The following is a 20542-nucleotide window of genomic DNA, read 5'->3' as shown; positions in this document are numbered from 1 at the left end:
ATTCCATCTATTTATTTTTATTTTTGTAATATGGCTGCTGTAAAATTTAAAATTACATATGTGGCTTGCATTATTTTATACTGGACAGTGTTGCTATAGTTTGGTGAGAGGCTGAGGCAGGAGAATTGCTTGAACCCGTCAGGCAGAGGTTGCAGTGAGCTGATTGTGCAACTGCACTCTAGCCTGGGTGACAGAGTGAGATTCCGTCTCAAAAAAAAAAAAAGAAAGAAAAAGAAAAGAAAAGAGGGACTGACAGGGTTTTACTTATTGACAGGATATATATATACACACACACACACATATATATATGTTATATATACATATTTATATATGTTATAAATATATATATATAGTGTGTGTGTGTGTGTATATATCCGTAATCTCAGAATAAAAGGTAGACCTTTAAACTGAATAAATATAATTTTACAAAAACTCAATGCATTGTCCTGACTTTTCTTACAATGCTTCGGGCTGGTGAAAAATCCTCAGACTGAGGAGGATGAAATTTGGAAACCATTGCTACATACAGCTCATCTCATAAGGCGCTAACTAGCTAATTTGGGGAGGGTTGGGAGGATGTTGAGAAGTGACTAATCCGGGTAACAGTGGCAGATGGGCCCAATGGGGAGGTCTTTTTGTGTCCCATAGGTGTTGGACTCATCTGGTGGCCTTATGTTTTACAGTACTTCTGTGGCTTCTTGGTCTACCCTCTCTTCCCACCCCTAAATAAGGGAAAGATATGAAATATCGGACTCAAAGAGTATAACCAGAGGAACCAAAGTAAACAAGTACAAATTTATTCTTTTCAAAGCAGAATTCAAGGGAAAGGGGGAAGGCACCACAGTGAGTGGCAATCAAAGTTAACCAATTTGTTCCCAACCCTGTCCCTTTGTCCCCTAGACTTCCATGCCACCCTTGTCACCTCCCCCAAATCCTTTCCCCAATTTTCATCCTGTGACCAGTTCTTGCAGTCAGCAAGCAGCATAGCAGACTTCGGTCAGGCCTCAACACTGCCATAGGGGACAGCAAGGGCATTCAGTAGGCCCCCTCTCAAATGCGGCAGCTGTGGGAGAAGATGGACTCTGCGAGCTGAGCCCTGGCCTTGAGCCTTTCTTTCTCCCACAGCAGTTGGTGTTAAAAGAGTAAGAAGTAGCTAAAGTGTTCCTTGTTCCCACGGGAGCCACACAGCTGAAGAATTAGGTCTCCACATCCCCAGGATAAGGCCCCCAGTTTTTTTCCCAGAACTGCTCGAGTTAAGATAGCTACTTTCTTGCTTATCTGTCACCTATGTGAAGAGAAATTGGATGGGATTTTTGGCCTTGAAATGATGCCACAGGCCATGACTCTGCCGTTGAGAATGTGAGTTCAAATGCTGGATATGGAGCCCAAATCTTAAGCACACACATCAGGAAGCACAGGTATTCCTTAAAATGAATCCGGAGGGCCGGGCGCAGTGGCTCACGCCTGTAATCCCAGCACTTTGGGAGGCCGAGGCGGGCGGATCACAAGGTCAGGAGATCGAGACCACGGTGAAACCCCGTCTCTACTAAAAATACAAAAAATTAGCCGGGCGCGGTTGTGGGCACCTGTAGTCCCAGCTACTCGGGAGGCTGAGGCAGGAGAATGGCGTGAACCCGGGAGGCGGAGCTTGCAGTGAGCTGAGATCGCGCCACTGCACTCCAGCCTGGGCGACAGAGCGAGACTCCGTTTAAAAAAAAAAAAAAAAAATGAATCCGGAGGAAAAACATCTCCTAGGATTGGCCTCTTGCTGGCCTCAGGTTTTCTCATTTCTGTGTCTTGCCAACCCATTTCCCGGAGCACCAGAAACTCAAACAGATTTCTCTGTAGGGAAATATTTCCCAACTTTGGGCCTTGAAGAAAATGGGCACTTGAGAGTCTTGATTCTAGCCTTTCTAATCTGGAGGGAAGGGTACATGTCCTCTCTAGGGAAGCATAGCACAGCCTGATGTCTTCCAGCTAGTCAGCCTTCCATGACAATGCCCAATCAATGTGAATCCACTATGCTGTCACTGGAAGCAGAGGTATCCTCATAATGGCTTTTTGGCCTCTATCAACTTCTGTCAAGAAGAAATCATCTCTCAGTCCTAACTGTTCTTTGATACTATTTGACAATAACCCCAGCAAATGCTCACATACCTTATCATTGATGCTAATCCCACAGTCAGAAGGTTTTCTTTAGGCTACCAACCTAGCAACTCCCTTCACCATCCTTCTAGTGTAGGGCTAGAAACTACACAGTGCCATGCACAACACCCTTAGGAGACTAATACACAACAAGATGTCTAACGACATACAATACATTTTGGTAAATCCAATCCCAAGTTGGATTCATAGTACCCAAGGATCCATTTACTCTACTGTGGGAAAATTCCCCACACATACTGCAGTGACTGTCCCTTGACCCTTGAACAATATACTCACCTTAGGCATTAAGGTAAACACAGGACCACAAAGTGTGAGTGACCCCTTAGTGAGAATTCAAGTCCTGACCTGCTGCTTCAGTCCACCTACAACACAAACCCTACATAACAAGATCTACATCTTTTCTACCATGCCTGGCCCACTGCAGTTGCCACAGGCCCTCAGCAGCCCAAGAGCTCTCAGATGGGTTGGGGATAACAAAGGATTTTCCAGGACTTTCCTGGTAAAAAATTGCTCCATAACATGTACCCACCTAAGGCTTAGGCAGGTATATGCCTCTAAGTCCTCGAGCCCTCTGTCCCACATTCCTGCCCACAATCTAAGTTCCTACAAATATGCTCCCACTCTGACTGATGCCCAGATTCTATGATTGATGCCTGCCTACCACCTGCTCACCATCTATCCAGATACCCAGTTCTTCTGCCCAGAGACCTCATGAACACTAAGGCAGATGTTATGCTGTGAAGTCTGACACCCTGGACCTGTGGCTTAGTGGTGGAGGAGGCAACTGAAACCTTCTGGACCCAAGCCTCTGCCCTGCCTCCCCTGTGGCAGATCAAACTAGGTTCCTAGCAGTTCTACCCACTGGCCCACTGCTGGATTATAATACAACACCCCAACCATCACTCCCTCCTGATTGTGGTGGCGACTGTTGCTTTCTTTAGCCCTGAGCGAGATCATAAGAGCTGGAATGTTCTCTGCGTCTTAGCTGGCAAAGGCTAATAAAGGCTTGTTTGTCCTTTTCTGCATGGGGTGGGCAGAGTTTGGATTTGCTCTATTTTGGCACCTGAACCATTTAGGGGAGCCCAGGAAAATTTACCCAAGGTCCAGGTCTCAAGGGAACAAGATTTGGAATGAGTGAAGAGAACAGTGACTCTTCCTGTTAGATTCTCTGTGACCACGGGTTTCTGTTGCTTTGGTCTTGAGGACAGCCCACCCCAAACATCAATGGAGAGAGATATCCTAGGGGAGCAGCCAGGATACATCTATCTTTCCAACCAGAGGCTGGGGCTAACAAAGAGCAAGGCAGAACATTAATACTTCAAGAGGTATTATAATTTAATGTGTGAGTGAGGCCAGGAGAGCACTGATGTACAGTAGATATGTAGAATAGATATGTATGTATATAAACTTAGGCAAATGAAGTCAACTGCAGGGCTCTAGGTTATAAAGCTCCTCTTGGTAGAAAGCTGTCTAAGTGGGCTCTGAATCTATTCAACATTCTCAAGCCCACTCCCCCACCCCTACTATCTATTCTGAACAGTTTCTGGATAAAGAGATCATGGTATACGTCGCCTAGGAAGAGTTAGTTCAGTTTGAGGATTGGATTCACCTTCCAGAGTTAGAAAGAACAATTTTAGGCACAGGAAGGCCTTGCTGTTGTCTGGGTGGAAAGCGGCCAGCTTCCTGATTTGTGGCCTGTGGCTCCTATGGAGGGGCCACTACACAGGGTGGCCAGCTGCAAATGCCTTATGATTAGCTGGGGACAATCAGCCACCTCACCTGATTCAGCCTGAGAGCTAGAAGGGTCACAGCCTGGAAGGGTGTTGGATGGCAGTCATACTACTCCAGACTTGAGGTGGGCTTCCTCTTCCTCACCCAAGGAAAGCAACACTCCCTTGCTTAGCAAGCTGCCACTGTGTTCCCAGGTCTGTGAGGACAGACTCAGAGGAGCAAAGGGTGGCTTCAGCCGGGTTTCCAGAGCAACTTGCAAACCAGTAGGTCTATCAAAATGCTGAGGCCTTTAAGAAATAGGAAGATGTGGGGCAAAAAACAAAAAAAACAAAAAATCTAAACCCGGAAGTATAGATGTAATGCTTCCAAATATAACGTGGAAGAACCAGAATGAACTGCTTTCCCCTTAAGGAAGGTCTGTCAGGGACTGAGGCTAAAGAAAATGAAGATATTTGAGGAGAAGCCAGTACCTAGGTAGCATTAGGATGGCTAACGATCTGTCCTGGAGCTGAAGTAATAGAACACATACTGCCCAGATTTTTCAGGGGCACTTGGGGCAGGGAAGGTGTCTCGGGGATACCCTTTTGCCTCCCTGAGTTGTGCCAGAGAGTACGGGTAAACCCTGTGGATTCATAATGCTGGAACCTTGGGGTAATTAGGCTTCTCTCTCTCCATAATTCCACGGAGAAGGAAGAGGGGCCAATGGGTACCGCTTAGCTCTGCAAGGCAGCTTCTCTGTTCCCCATCTGAATGGCCAAGTGATATTTGCCTGAGCTGCAACAGAAAGGTACTTAAAGGACTGACCTCAACCTTGAAGATTAAAGGGAACATTTCTAGAGGCAAAGGAATCATGCTTCCCCTTCTCCCATCACTGCCCGCACCCACCTCACATACCACCAGATCCCTGCTGCTGCCCAGAGCCCAAATAATACTAGTTGAGGAATGTGGGGCCAGCGGAAACTGGAAGGGTTGGATGAAGGCTGAGGAAAGGCTTTGACGGGAACCAGGAGAGGACAATGAACTATAGGATAGGGATCTGGCTCCATCAAGAGGCCAGCAGGGTGTTGGCAGTCACATCAGAACTTCGCACACTGGGGAAGGCATGACGGAGTTTCTCCATGATGTCCTCCAAGCACAGGCTGACATCCTGGCTCTTTGACCCCACATCATCTGGGTTAAAAAAAATAGAGATTTGAGAAGAGAACTAGAGACTCCTTTATGAGGCCAAGCGGCCAGATAGAGTTCTGCCAGCTGAAGGGCAGACCTGCCCACAGCATTTGCATCTTCTCAGCACAACGCCTAGTACATAGGTTGTGCTCAATGTACATTTATTTGTAGAATAAGCATATGAATTAATCAATCAGTAAATCAATCTTCCCTGACCTTAAGCACAAAGCCAAGAGGAGAAACCAGTCCCAGCCCTGCAAAGCCTTGGGCAGGAAATTGAGGGCAGGACAAAGCCATGGAGAAAGGGGCTGGGAAGGGCCAGGGGAACTCACCTGCAGCCTCGGTGTCTGGAGTTGTCTGTCCCTTCTCCCGGGGGTGACTGCCTTCTGACTGCTGTGGAGAGGAAGCTAGGGACGAGCCTGCAGAGCCACTGCCATCTGATTCGGTGGGTGGCTAGCAAGAGGTAACGCATGACTTAAGTCACTTTGCCTTCCTGACCTTACTTTGACAGACTCCTGAGCTTAGAAGGGACCTGAGAGACTTCATACCATCCCTTTGCCCTTAGACTTTAAGAAGCTTTTGGTATTACCTAAAACAGTGGCCTCCACTTTTCGGAAACTTCTTAGAATATTGAATTACTCATACCTTCTTCCTTTAACAACATGTGTCAAAGGCTCCCAGTTCTTGTAAGAATGGCATTGTAGGCCAGGCGCAGTGGCTCACACCTGTAATCCCAGCACTTTGGGAGGCCAAGGCGGGCGGATCACCTGAGGTCAGCCTAACCAACATGGAGAAACCCCGTCTCTACTAAAAATACAAAATTAGCCAGGCATGGTGGCCCATGCCTATAATCCCAGCTACTTGGGAGACTGAGGCAGGAGAATCGCTTGAACCCAGGAGGCGGAGGTTGCGGTGAGCCAAGATCGAGCCATTACACTCCAGCCTGGGCAACAAGAACGAAGCTCTGTCTCAAAAAGAAAGAAAGAAAGAAAGAAAGAAAGAGAGAGAGAGAGAGAGAGAGAGAGAGAGAGAGAGAGAGAGAGAGAAAGAAAGAAAGAAAGAAAGAAAGAAAGAAAGAAAGAAAGAAAGAAAGAAAGAAAGAAAGAAAAAGAAAGAAAGAAAGAAAGGCATTGTACCTAAAGGTCTCTTGCTATCATTTCAGATATAAATAAGCTATTTAGAACACAATTCTCTCTGGAAATGTAGTTTCACACCTGATTCTTGGTTCATGACATAGCATATGTTAGAAACCTCCAGGAATCCATAGAGGCCATTCCTTGGAGGATCTGGGGAAGAGGCAGAAGAGTGGTATTTTCCATTACATATGATGACAATAATAGGTAACATTTATGAAGGGTGTACTAGATGCCTGGTATCAAGCTAAATTCCTTAAATGCATTATCTCCTTTTGTGTTCACCACAATTCTATGAAGTTGGTACTGTTACCACCTCTGTTGTATAGATGAGGAAACTGGGGCTTAGAGAGGTTAACCAACTGTCCAAACACCCCACAGTCAATTGGCAGAGCCACATGCAAACCCAGAGCTGCCTGACTCCAGTGCTATACCACAGCACACACATTGCCTGTCAGAGACGAAAGGTGCAAAAAGGAACAAGAAACACCCTTAGATAGCACAAATCTTTCTCTTGCCAAACTTGTCCAAACCCACTTCTTTCTAGCAAATACCATACTAGCAAAAATCAATGTTTTAGATGATTCTTGAAGTTTGTTCTTTTAGTATGGGATTCCAATGGGTTGTGAAGAAATAAGCCCTCAGAAGTCTTCTCTCCGCCCCAGGCCCCACAGTGACTGGAGAGTGACACACAGGGTGGCATGGAAGGTAGGTGGAAGAGAGTTGGCTGGAGATGTGACCATACCAGTCTCTTCTTTCCCCCACCCCCCAACAACCGCAGGCCCAGTTCTCTTCAGGAAGCTACTTGAGAGCCACTGCCAAGGAGCTCTCTCTTGTGTCTTCTTTGCCACAGCCCTCAGCTCCCCAGCCCTTCCCCTGGGCTCAGAGGCCGCCCTGGCTCTTTTCCTGTCTCCAGCCTCACCTGCAGGAGAAGCTCCCTCAGACGCTGCAGCTGGGACTCTAGCTGCTTGTTGTGATCTTCGAGGATCTGCATGCGCGTCTCCAGGCGGCTCTTGTGTTGCCGAAGGATACGGGCCTCAGCCAGAAGCTCCTCATTGCGATGGTCTGGTGCTGCCTCAGTGGAGCCGTCAGCCAGAGTGGGTGCCTCAGCAGCCTCCTCATGCTGCCACTTCAGGCGCCTCAGCTCTCCCTGGAGAATCCTGTCATGGAGAGAGACACCAAGACCTATGGATCTAACAGGGCTCTGACTGTCCAGGTTTCAGATATGCCCTCAGGCCTAGGTGTGAACAATCCCTGTGCTCTTCCACCCCACCTCACCCCCATCCCCAGTTGTGCTCTTGCTTGAATGGCCACATCCACTTCCTCTCCAGCACGTATGTCATTTACTCTGCCATCCTGAGACCTCAGAGCAGAGAAAGTTGACATTTTGCATAAGAAATGTCTCAGGGCTTTGATGTGCTGCTTTAGGGATTAATTCTGACCTTAAAATCAGGCAGAAACACAGTCTGCAAACAAAGGAGGCATTACGGCCATTGACTCACCTACTCCATATTTAGATGTTTAGATTCCAAGGGAAAACATAACATAAACAAGAGACCACCTGTGTTGTCTCTTCTCTCCACAACCCTCCTCTTTGGCCCACTTTGAACACCCATGCTGTGTCATCAAAAAAACAAAAAACAAAAAACAAAAACAAAAAACAAATTCCAAACAGGTGGCCTACTTTTGGGGATATCACTTTTGGCTTTGTTCATTTTTTCTTTATTTGCAACAGAACAGTCACTCTCTGCCCAGTGTTTCCCAGGGCCTGCGGACTGCTGCTCAAAGGCAGTGTTTCTCAAATGATTCATGGTAAAAATTCAGGTTTTTTTTTTTTTTCACTTTGTTATGGACCCGTATGTGGTCCCAATGCACATGACTAGTACATAGCTCACACCACGTGCAATTCATCACACAAGTTCAACAACACTCAAACTGGTCTCTACCCTATTCAATAAGATGAGTCTACTAATTCTGTGCTTGAATATCATAGCAATGTCAAATTGCTCTTGGACTGGTGACAAACTGGTCACAAACTGGCCCTGGTCTGCTCTTCACACTCTGAGTAGCACTGTTCTAAAGACTTGCTACTCCAAGTGTGGTCTGTGGAACAGCAGCATGGGCATCCACTGGGAGCTAGTGAGAAATGCAGAAACTCAGACCCCACCCACACCTGTGACTTAGAATTTGTATTTTGCCAAGCTTCCCAAGTGACTATCTTATGCACTACTGTTTGCAAAGCACTGCTCTGAGGGGTACTATGAATTCCACTTCATGCCCCACAAGTGGCTTGGACCCTTCTTAGGTCCCTGCTGCCACCTTTACTTTATGGAAAGTCATGCCTTCCCTGTATTCTTCTTCACCATCCTTCTTCCAGACCTCAAATGCTCTATGTAGTGTCATTGTCCTCTGGAATACTTTTACTAGGTGATACATATTTCTTTCCACTTCCAACATTGAAAGGTCTCTGAGAGCAGGAACATGTCATACCCTCTCCTGTTTTCTCTCTGCATTCTCTCTGCTTGCATCTCGTGTGTTCTTGGAAAAATTTGGGTTACATTAAAAGGATTCAGGCTGGGCACAGTGGATCATGCCCGTAATCCCAGCACTTTGGGAGGCCGGGGTGGGCGGATCACTTGAGGTCAGGAGTTCAAGACCAGCCTGGCCAACATGGTGAAACCCCATCTCTACTAAAAATACCAAAAAAAAAAAAAAAAAAAAAAAAAAATTAGCCAGGCATGGTGGCGCATGCCTATAGTCCCAGTTACTTGGGAGGCTGACGCATGAGAATCGTTTGAACTCAGGAGCCGGAAGTTGCAGTGAGCCGAGATCACGACACTGCACTCCAGTCTGGGCAACAGAGTGAGACTCTGTCTCAAAAAAATAAATAAATTAAATAAATAAATAAATAAATAAATAAATAAATAAATAAAAGGATTCAAATAATTATTATAATAGCTAGCATTTAGTGAACCCTTACTATAAGCCAGGCACTGAGCCAAACACATTATATGCCTGATCTCATTTGGTCTTCACAAGTGATCCTAGGAGGCAGGTTTGATGATCATCATCCCCATTTTACAGATAAGGAAATAGAGGATTACAGAATTTAAGTAACTTGCTCAAGGTCAGACAGCTAGGATGTAGAAGTGCCTGAACTTAAATTCAATCTCTCTGCCTCAAGAACCCACACAGATTTCTGCTATCATCACGCCCACCGGTTCTCATCTTCCAAGTGGGCCAGGATTTTCTGTAGCTCCCCCTTGCTTTCTGTGGCCACACTGCATGGAGCCTGCTGTCCAAAGGCTGGTTCACGGTCTGTGATGGGGCTGGAGTGCCGCAGCAGGTACTGGTCCTCGTCTCTGCGTGGGTATGGGGAAAGCAGAGTAGGTGGCCAGTTGTTGAACAGAGAAACAACTCAGGGCGTAAGTTCTCAGCTCTCAGCTCAGGCCCCAGGAAATGCATGCTGGAGGATTCACTTCTAAGTCACATCGAGAGGGAAAGGACGTATATTGAGACTTGAGAGGGATGAAAGTGTTCAAAGGAGGCAGAGGCTGTGGTTGGGGGTACTGAGAGAGTGTTTTCAGGATGCAGGTTTCTGGGTTCTACTTACAGCCCCCCGGGAAACAATGATCAAATCATTTCCCTTTCTGTGCTATTCCCCCACTCTAACCTCCTTTGTTTCCTCTTCCTCTAGAGGGATCTGAGTCCCAGTCAGGGCAGATTGATCCATGTAGCCAGCAGCTCCCAGGATCTCTGAGCAGGGTGGGGACCTCCCTAGAGACACAAGTCCCCTTCTCTGGGCTGTCATACCAGGGAGTTCCCTTGTTATACTTCAGCCAAGTCCCTGATGTCTCCTAGAGTTAGTGTAGCACTAGATAGGGCTTTGGCATCTTGACCACAAGATAATGGTTCCTTTCTGAAACTTCAGATGAGGGAGGGCATATTATTCGTTCCTCAAAGTTGTGTATAGATGGATGGGATCTTGCAACAGTAAGGGACTTGGAAAGATGGCAGGGAGCTAGTACATCACTCATTTCCTAGGTCGATTGATAGAGGGAAGACTGCCTTTCTTACTGAACATCATGCCCAGAGAGCAGCCTTCCTTCCTTAGGGAGCTAAGGATCCTAACCACCACACACCCCCATTCCCTGGAGGATATACCCTTCCCAAACAGTGGCACAAAGATCTCAAGGAGAGCTATTTCTGGCAAATAAGCAGCTGTGGAAACTCACATGCTGTCATCTGGGGACAGGCTGTCATTAAAGAAGGAGCAATTTTGACTTTCCATCTCAGCAAGCCTAGGAATAAAGAGCAGAGGCAGGAGAGAAAACAGGATGTGGGGCCTGCTTCCATCTCAAGGACTCTAATCTCACAACAGGATCATTGGCTTTGAGAGCTACCCCAACTACTCCTAAATATTGGGCCTTGCTGGCTGCTGCACACCCCACTCTGCACATCCCCTGGCCCTGACTCCATTCTCCTTGCCCTGACTGAAGATCCTTTCCCCTCGGACTTCCTACAATAGCTCCCACCCACCTCCCCCAAACCTGGTGGTACCTGCTGGCAAAATGCTCAATTCGGGAGTGCGTGTCGGCATGTGGCAACATCGGGGAAGAAGCCGGCCTAGAAGAAAGCAGCAAAGACTCGGAGGACCAAAGACTGGGCAGCCTGTTTCCTCCTCCCTCTCCTGCTCCCTACATTATGGACATGGGCAAGAGCTGATGGGAACAAAATACAAAGATTGGATTCCAGTCTACTTCTCAGGCCAGAGTTCAGGTCAGGCCCAAGCTGAACTGCCCTATCACTAGTGGGATTTACCTTGGAACATTCTCCTAGACCACCTGGGACTCAGCCCCTTCACAGCCTACGATCGGGCTCAGTGAGGCTGCCCACAGCCCCTGCTCAGCCACCGGTACTCACGTCTCACTGTAGTCAGCCTCCAGCACTGATTGCACAGGCAGATAACCTCGTTGAGGGTGTTTGCTGAAATAATGCTTGGAGCGGAATTTGTTCTTTAAGGTTGTGGCAAAGTCCCTCATGTTCTCACTGGATGTGGTCTGAGGAGAACACAGGGCACAGGAACTTACCCTAATGGCTTCCAGATATACTGGGCAGGTGTGGCTGTTCTGCTAGAGTAGACAGCCTGCTGGGTAATCCACTCTTGCTCATGCCCACCATACCCTGCTCCTAGAAGAAGGTCTGGGAGGATATATGCCAAACTCTCAACACTGGTTGCCTCTGGGAAGTGAACTGGAGGGGTGGGGGCCAGGGTGAGGAGATAGGAGGACTTTCATTTTATACTTAAAAAAAAATTAGTTGCCTCAGTTCCTCTAAAAGCAAAAAAAAAAAAAAAAAAAAAAAAAAAAAAAAAAAAAAAAAAAATTGTAGAGACAGGGATCTCACTGTGTTACCAAGGCCAGTCTTGAACTCCTGGGCTCAAGAAATCCTCCTACCTCGGCCTCTCAAAGTGTTGGGATTACAGGTGTGAGCCATGGCATCCAACCTTTGTTTTATACTTTAAACACTTTTATATGATTTGAATATTTTATAATGAGCATATGTTTGTTAATTTTTAAAACACGTTTCTATGAATTCTAAGGATGTAGAGGATGAGCAGGTGGTAGAGGATTATCAGTCTACCAGATCCAGCCAGTTTTCCAGGTATGACTTTTCTAATGTTTTCTTTAAAATGATAATAAACGAAAAGTAAAGGGCATGGTCCCTGTTCTCACCAGGCCACACATTTCTGTGCCAACAGGATTTGAAGAGATGAAAGCTTAGACAGATGGATTGTGGGGCATCAGGTTGAAAAACAGGAGAGAGAATGGGGGAGAGAGAGCAGTGGTCGGAGCTGGGGATATGATCAGGGCTTTGGGAGCATTTGCAGGGACAGAAAAGGATAAAGATGAGTAGGGAGCAGAGTCAGTGCTGGAAGCTAAGCATGGAGCTGTGGGTTTTAAACACAGCACAGGAGCAACTCTGTGGCTGGAGTTCAGGGATGCTGACCGAACTGGGCTAAGGCAGATATGGAGGACACGGTTACCAGGGAAAACTAAGTGGAGTTTAGGGGTCCAGGTAAAGGACATACCTTTCTTTTTTCCCTCCAAGGGACTGAGTAATTAATTTGAGCATAAGCTTTGGTACTGACTAGAAGGGGTAGAAATAATGACAAAGCATCAGGGAAAGACTGAGTGACCCAGTACAGAAGCAATATAGGAAGCTAGCCAGGAAAAACTCAAGTGAGCAATGGAAGGCAAATCACCTGGAACTGTCTTGCTCTCTCTGTCTTTGTCTGTTTTGTTTTGTTTTTTCCTGAGACTTTTCTCTGCAGCAAAACAGCGAGTGCCCTTAAAATGGCTGAGAGTGTCCTGGGCCAGCTGTGGCCAGGCCTGGTGAGGGAGAAGCTCTTCTGGAAGAATAGAGAGGCCTGAATCCCCCAAACTGGTGAATCACCAGAGCTCCTTGGAGAATACTCCCCACAGGAGAGCAGAAAACTATGAGCCAATGCTGGGCAAAGTGGATCAAGGCCTAGTACCTGAGAGCTGCCTAACCCTCCCACCCAGCCTGGAGGCTTCATACCGGTGTGTAATACTCCATGATGGGGTAGTGCAGCTTATTGCCTTTGCTGGCCCTGCCTGTCAAGAAGCAGGTCTGGCAGATGTCAACGTTGAATTGCTTCAGACTCCGGTACCTTGGGGGAGAGGAGATGTAGTAGTAAAGAGAGTCCAATATGCCACAGTGACCTCCCCGCTGTTCCTCTAACACTAAAATATACACACACAGTAGAAGGGGATGAATGAGGCATGGAGCCATAACATGCCCAACAGCATATACATAGCAGTGGCTGAGTTCTCAACAGATGAACAGCTTTATTCTACAGACCACGAATCCCTATGAAATCATAAGGCCAGATTCCCAGGAAGTGTGGGAAATAGCATTCTCACCACCTTTGTTTAAGGGAGACAGGAGGGAAGCGGGGGTAAATATCTCATTACATCAAATGGCCTTCTAAACAAGGATGGCCCAAACAGGTCAAGGCTCCCAGGGACCACCACCTACACTGGAGAAATTACACTTCCAATATGAAGGCAGTTCTTTCTACCAGCCTTGGCTAAGTTGGCTAAAAGTTATTTCCAAAGGTTGTTCATAATAATATACCTATTATTGCAGAATACAGAATAGCCCTTCAGATCTACTTCCAAAGCCTGGCTGAACTGCCCAACCTTGTAGCATAGGACAGTGAAATGCCTAGACTTAGAGGGGTCATACGATCCAATATCTAGTCTAGATCTACCACTAATTAGCTGTGTGCCTCATTTGTTCATCTTATGAAAAGCAGGGTGATGGTAGGGAGAGTTGTGTGTTAGTGCTTTACAAAGGTAAAAAGTTGAGTGTTTTATGATGAAAGTCTAATCCAGGATAGTGGTTACCTTTGTGGGGGAAGGAGGGGAATATAATCAAGGAGACCTCAAATGTATTGCAATAATGTTTTATTCCTTAAGTTGGTCATGGGTATATACTGTGGTGTGCTGAGGCCAGCTCATACCAGCTCACGACAGCTGGCTGTTAAAATTTCAGGGGTTTTCTAAGCCAGTTGTCAAATCTAGCCATTATTAAATTATATAAACTCACAATTAAATAAATTATACTACAAACAAAGGTAATAAATACTCAAAACTCATTACTTCCTAATTACTTTGCTAATGTCTATGCTCTTGAGATTACTTACATCTATTGTATCTGCATGGCAGACATATTATGAAATGGTGTGCAACTGAGTGTCTCTTTCTGACTCTGCTCAGAGACCTCCTGTAAATAGTCTGACGTCATTCACAGTGGGAGTATATACACCACAGAATTTAGCAAATGCTACAGATCAGGCTTCCTTTTTTCTTTTTAGAGAGTAAGTTGTGAAACATTTGCTGGCATACCATTTAGTACATAGGTGCTCTTACACCTATGTTCTTCTATACATTTTTGTAGGTCTGTAATACTTTATAATACAACTAAAATGAAATATTTCCTCACTTCCCATTTAAAACAATTAAATATTCTGCAATAGAAAGGATTATAACAGTATATAATAATGTATAATACACTAGCTATAATTATATAATAATTAGGTAACACTTTATTTTATAATATCTGAGTTATATGTCACATGAAATATTTATTATTATAATCTCAGCAGGTATTGTTTTCCCTACCTGAACCCCTTGATGGGGCACTGCCTACAGATAGAGCACTTGGTCTGATGCTTCACTTGCTCAGCAATGGTGACCCGATGCAGAACAGCCAACCACACCATGGACTGGGGCTCCAGGTTGACCCACTCCAGGAACTGGGATGCTTCAATGACTGGCTTCCCAGTGCTCTAGGGAAACAAGAAGACCAATGGGAATGATTGAGGCCCAAAGTGTCTTATCCCTAGAATGGCAGCCCTCAGAGGGGCAGGAGAACCAGCAGGGGCTGGGTTGGCCTGTTCTCCAGATATGTTCACCTTCTGCCTTGTGCTAGTTGAGCTGGCACCCTCCCCAACAGGACTATGATTCTAGAGCCCCCAGAACCTTCTGCCTTGTTGTTCCATCCCAATAAACTCCCTTGCATCTGCATACTTCAGATCAAAAGCCTAGCTCGTAGTCCTTCCCTTCTTCCCACCCTTCCTAAAACCTCCCTTCCCTCCCCCGCTCCCCAGTTCCATACTCACAAAACGGAAGCAACTACGGACACTGGGTTCCACGTTGCTGCCCCCAAAGGCTGCCACTTCACCCAGTTGACGGGGCACCTGAATGGCCTCATGAAGCAGGACACCAAGATGGCGCTGGTCACACTGGCTGCCTGAGTTGGCCACTTGGCTGAAGAGGTCTGCTGGTCCCACCGTCAAGAATGGCCAGCCCCGACACAGGAATGGCCGGAGAATGGTGAGGAGAAAGGGCAGAAAAGGAAAATGGGGAAAGAGCACAGACTGAACTAATGACTTTTGAAACTGGACTACATAGAGGTCTATCCCTGACCTTCTAGAAGTCGAGTTCTAAAAAGAGCATTCTCTGAGTTCAGAGAGAAAAATCAGGCCAACACAAAGAGAGAATATCAGGGGGAGGGGAAGACAGAGAGAAAGAGTGACAGAAAGTGAAAGCAGGAGAGAGAGAGAGAGAGAGAGAGAGAAAGAGAGAGAGAGAGAGAGAGAGATCGAGTGCACCGTGTGTAAGAGCAGTGCCAGACACAGATATGATACTGTTGGGAAAACAGATTCTTCCAGAAGCAGGATGAGGGGGTGCAGGTTCAGGGGCACCTGAACATGAGTCACAGTCAGGCTGCCATACCCCTGTCCTGTTTATGTGGTCTAACACTGTAGTAATCTCTCAATTGTCCACACAAATGGAAGGAAACACTGGCATGCATAATCCAAAAAGAGAAGCTAATTCAAAACATCTGATCATCTAAAAATTATCTCAAAGTCATTGTGGAATCTACTATGATGCTTATCTTTGTATATGGGTTATTTAAGCCCTTCTATGGCTGTTTCCTTTCACATCCCAATCCAGCCTTAGCAAACCTCCTCCAGTGGTTATTCTCTGTCTGCTCCATACCTCGCTTAAGGCTTAGAAAACACACAGAAATACAAGGCAGAGAGCCTAGGTTCAAGTTCTGGGTCCATTACTGACTAGTTGTAGAATCATGGGTAAGTCGTGAATCTCTCTATGCTGCAGTTTCCTTACTTTTTAAAATTAGAGATGGAGTCTCACTATGTTGTCTAGGCTGGACTTGAACTTCTGGGCTCAAGTGATCCTCCCACCTCGGCCTCCCAAAGTGCTAGGATTACAGGCATGAGCCAGCACACCCAGCCCAGTTTCCTTACTTTTAAATTGATGATAAATAATCACTGTTCATCCCATCGCAAGGAAATGTTGAGAGAAATACATAATATCATAGCCATGGACATGTTTGGAAACGTTCTCTTCCCTGTAAAGTTTTTCCAGACTGCTGTCATCTGTCTCTTTTCTGTCATCTGTCTCTTTTCTGTCATTTGTATAGGATATATTCTTGGCCATTTGGATTATTCTCATCAGTACTTTCTAAAAAATGCTTTCTGTGTACTTCCATCTCCTCCTCTGGACTGTAAATCATTGGAAGCAGGGACAATGTCTAATTTAACTTAGCACTCACCCCATTTAGCAGAGTGGTCAACACACACTAGGGCTCAACAACTAATCATGCTGCTACTGAAAAGTTCAAAATGCTGAACACAACATGGAGGACAGAGGGGAAAGCAAAGGTACTATAAGCCAAAGATGTGAAAAACTACAGAAGAACATAGTGTCCGCCTCCCAGATATTGGGGATGACTGTGCCCTGCCTGTGTATATAAGAAGTCTCTAGTGACATGGCTTGAGCTTCAGACTGGAAGAGGGCTAAGCCTAATAGGCCGCAGGGGAATGCAACTAGAACATCAGGGCCCTGGGTACCTCAAAATGCCAACACAGATCCTGACTAAGCACTTCCATCAGTTCAGAAGGAATGAAGCCCGTTGGAGTGACACTGGGAATAGTAATAGGCCTTAGGCCCATCTTGTCCTTTGGCTGTCATGTGTTCTTTGCAATAGTGTGAACCAAGAAGCATCACAAGGTAGCCAAAGTAGCCCTCTGCTGAGTCACAAGATGTACCTTCTGTTTATCTTACATCCTTCCTCCTCCCCACAACACCTCTCCCTCTACCCAACACCACTCCACACTTTGGAGTTATACTCACACTGAAGTTTTTCCTTCACTTCCGTGCCACACAAGCATGCAATGCCAGTCTTAAAAGACAATGCCCGCATCTTTCCGCTGCGACCACTAGGTTTAAAAGAAGAGACTGAGAACATGGATGTATGTAAAGGGTTAACATCTTGGCAATCATTTCCCTCACAAAGTTGATCCCAGCAGGGCCCTGTTCCAATCATGCCCCAAGCTGAGTTGGGTCCAAGTCTACTATGGGAGCAATACCTTTCCACTAGGCCCACTTGAGATATCCCATTGAATTTTATCCTGGAGCCTTCCAGAGCTGAAAGCCCTTACCTATCAAAAACATTGAGGAGCCAATTGAGGCTCATGTCCACACAGAGTGGCACGTTGACCAGGATGCCTCTTTCCTCCTCCAAACGTTCATATAAGGCAGTCAGGCAGTGAATGACCTCCACCACATCCATCACGTGCTCACTGGCCTGCAGATCATGCTCATTGAAGATTTCCAGGGCTGTGGTTAAAGTTACCAGGTCCACTGGTAAGGAAAGAAGAGAAGGGAGAAAATATAGCCAAAAGTAGAACCCCAGGGATTAAATAAGGAGATAAAGCCACCAGCATCACCAAATTTGACTCAATCTCCAGATCAACCATTTGCAAATATGATACAAGCTTGTCCTTTACTAAGACCCTCATCCAAGGAGGAAGAAGGCAGCAAAATGTTCCTCAAATTAACCCAACATGTTATTATATCCAATGTTCTTTGACATCAGTTTCAAAAAGATGATGGGACATAAGTAAACTCATCTCCTATGTTGTACTAACTCCCAAGGGATCAAATCCCATTTTGAGTTTCCCTGTCTTTACATGAGTTTCAACTGCAAATAGGTTTGTCTATAAAATTTGTTCTGAGAACCTAGACACCAGCAATGAAGGCTCAGGTATGGTTGGGGAAATGTGACATACATCAAGAGGACACCTTAATTACCCCCAAATGCTGGCTCAGCCTAGCCAGACATGCCTAAGCCAGGAAGTCTGAATGGATCGTGTCTTTGACAAAGGCCAGAAGGCATATTATATCTGCAGCGACACTGTTCCCTAACCACTGCTATTTGCTTCAACAGTTTTACTACTACATCCAATAACCCCAAGATGGCAAATCATGGGTTGCAGTACTTCCTGTCACAAAGCAGTTGCTTGATTATACATACTGAGCATGGGGAAAGGGTCAAGGAAGAGGATAACAGTGGGGTTAATTTGGAAACACATCTGGGGCTTAGCGAGAGTGGAAGGGAACTGGGAAAAGCAGAAGTTGACAGCTAGCATATTGCAGGCTTTGGAGAGTTTCCACCAAGCCAATCAACAACTTCTGCCGAGGTGAGATGAAAATAAGAAACAGCAGACAGATGAGGAACAGGAGAGGGGTGGTGAACGTCATAGGGAAGTACAACAGGAGACGTACGGCGCAGGGCTTTCTGGACTCTGCGGAGCTTCATGGCAGTGCGATAAGCTGAGAACTTAATGTTGTTCAGATCAGCTGCAAAGAATGGAGAGAGACCCACTCAGATCAGAAAAATTCAAGTTAAAGGCGCAACAAGATACCATTTAACACCCACCAGACTGGCAACAAATAGAAGTCTGACAATAGCAAGTGTCAACAAGAATGGTGATGAATGAGAACTGATGGTGAAAGTGTGAACTGACACAATCATCTTTGAAAACAACTTGGTATTACCTAGTAAAATGGAACAGTCATATATCCCACCACTCAGCCAGCTATATATCCCAGAGCAGTGACTTGCAAATGCTTTTTGATCAAGACTTACAGTATGAAATTAATTTTATAGCATACATGTGTATATGTAAAAATAACTAAATCAAACATTTCAGGAAGCAATTCCTTACTAGATTGGATAGAGTGAAAACAACAAAATTAATATCAACTATGACTCTTGCTAAGGATCTGTTGCATATTAATATTTCCTGGTCTATTTCAATTTTTTAAATGTTTGTCACAACACACTGAAATGATGTTATGACCTGCAGACTGAAAAACATGTCCCACAGAAATCTTTGCACACATGTACTGGAAGACACATACAAGAAACTCCTCAGCAGCACTGCCCTCATTAGCTCAAAACAAGAAATGACCCACGTGTCTGTCAACAGCAGAATGGATAAAGAAACTGTGCTATATACAATGGAACATTCTACAGTGGTAAAACAGAATGAACTGTAGTCACATGCATCGGCATGGATAAAATGTGCAACAAACATAATGATGAGTCTCTCTTAGCAGGTAAAGATAAGGCACGTGAGAGTCACACATATCACAGCCTGGACAGTCTTTTAAAGCAAATCAGACTTCACATCTGTAAGAATAATGCACTAATCCGATGATAAAATGGTCCGGAGGGGAATGTAGAGCCTCCAGTTGAGAAAGGTGCAGAGGGTAAAAGAAAGGCAGGCTGTTGGAGAAACGATGAGGCACTCATTCCCTCTCCCACCTGCTTATTGACTGAGATTCTCTTCTATTCTTTTTAAAACCACTCTATTGAGTTATAGTTGACATACAAAAAGCTGTACAGATTCAATGTCTACAAGTTGATGAGTTTGGAGACAAGTATACATCTATGAATCCGTCACCACAATCTATGCCATTAGTACATCCATCACTTCCAAAAACTTCCAACTACCCTCTTTATTGTTTTTTTTCCGTAAAAACACTTAACATAAGATCTACCTTCTTAGCAAATTTTTAACGATACAATCCAGTATTGTTCACTGTAGGTACTATGCTGCACCACAGATCTCTAGGACTTATCCATCTTGCATAATTGATACTTCTTTGTACTCTTGACCAATATCTCCCCATTTTCCCCTCCCCTCAGTCACTGGCAGCCACCATTCTACTCTCTGCTTCTATGAGTTTGTCTATTTTAGATTCCTTATATACATGAGATCATGTAGTATTTGCCTTTTGTTTCTGGCTTATTATTTCACTTAGCACAATGCCCTCCTGGTTCATTTACATTGTTTCAAATGGCAGTATTTCCTTCTTTCTAAAGGCTGAATATTCCACTATATGGATATGCCACATTTTCTTTATCCATTCATCTGTAGATGGACATTACAGGACAAAGGCAGCTGTGTATATGCCCACCGTATACAGGAAGCCCACATTCTTACCTAGGGTTTGGTATAACTCTGTCATCTTGGGATGGTCCCAGCATGTGGTCTGAGCCTGGTGGCTACAAACAATAGCATCAATAGCACCAGCATCTATACCACCCACCCACCCCACATACAGGTGTGCACACCACTCGGTGACAGGTTGGATGCAAGAAGCTGCAGGATTCGAGGGTGAACCCAAGATGCCAAAGCCCAAGGGTTCACCTTTACCCAAGTAGAATCTTGAGATCTTGAGATGAGTAGGAGAAAACCCGAACTGGATGGAGGAATCCCAACAGACAGAGTGACAAGGATAGGTAGCAAAAAGGCAGGAGAGGGAGGGGGTGGGCAGGTGACTGACCCACTTCTGATTCAGATGGTCACTCACTTGATGTAGTAGGGAACTTTATTGGGTGAAATTGCTCTTTCCCAGGGAACCTGGACAGAGGCT

The 20542-nt window shown here is 45.5% G+C and overlaps 1 protein-coding gene across 4 annotated transcripts in view; it reads right to left on the bottom strand.

Annotated features, from left to right (window-relative positions):
* Positions 1 to 1723: 1723 nt before the first annotated feature.
* Positions 1724 to 20542, bottom strand: part of DRP2 (dystrophin related protein 2) — a 44086-nt gene continuing 25267 nt past the window's right edge. For 2 of the 4 annotated variants that reach the window (XM_077987694.1, XM_077987695.1), the window contains 15 exons: positions 20480 to 20540; positions 20110 to 20171; positions 18383 to 18457; positions 17257 to 17458; positions 16949 to 17034; positions 14908 to 15065; positions 14408 to 14574; positions 12780 to 12891; positions 11121 to 11257; positions 10758 to 10823; positions 10433 to 10498; positions 9416 to 9559; positions 7120 to 7357; positions 5397 to 5517; positions 3484 to 5067 (listed from right to left, as the gene is read on the bottom strand). In XM_077987694.1, the coding sequence (XP_077843820.1) occupies positions 4943 to 5067; positions 5397 to 5517; positions 7120 to 7357; positions 9416 to 9559; positions 10433 to 10498; positions 10758 to 10823; positions 11121 to 11257; positions 12780 to 12891; positions 14408 to 14574; positions 14908 to 15065; positions 16949 to 17034; positions 17257 to 17458; positions 18383 to 18457; positions 20110 to 20171; positions 20480 to 20540 (1820 nt within the window). In that variant the 3' untranslated portion in view covers positions 3484 to 4942. 4 annotated transcript variants of the gene reach the window in all.

This window comes from Macaca mulatta, chromosome X (genome assembly GCF_049350105.2).
Source record: "Macaca mulatta isolate MMU2019108-1 chromosome X, T2T-MMU8v2.0, whole genome shotgun sequence".
NCBI classification, from domain to species: domain Eukaryota; kingdom Metazoa; phylum Chordata; class Mammalia; order Primates; family Cercopithecidae; genus Macaca; species Macaca mulatta.
Note: the sequence above shows the minus strand (reverse complement) of the source record. Positions and strands in the feature narration are given on the sequence as shown.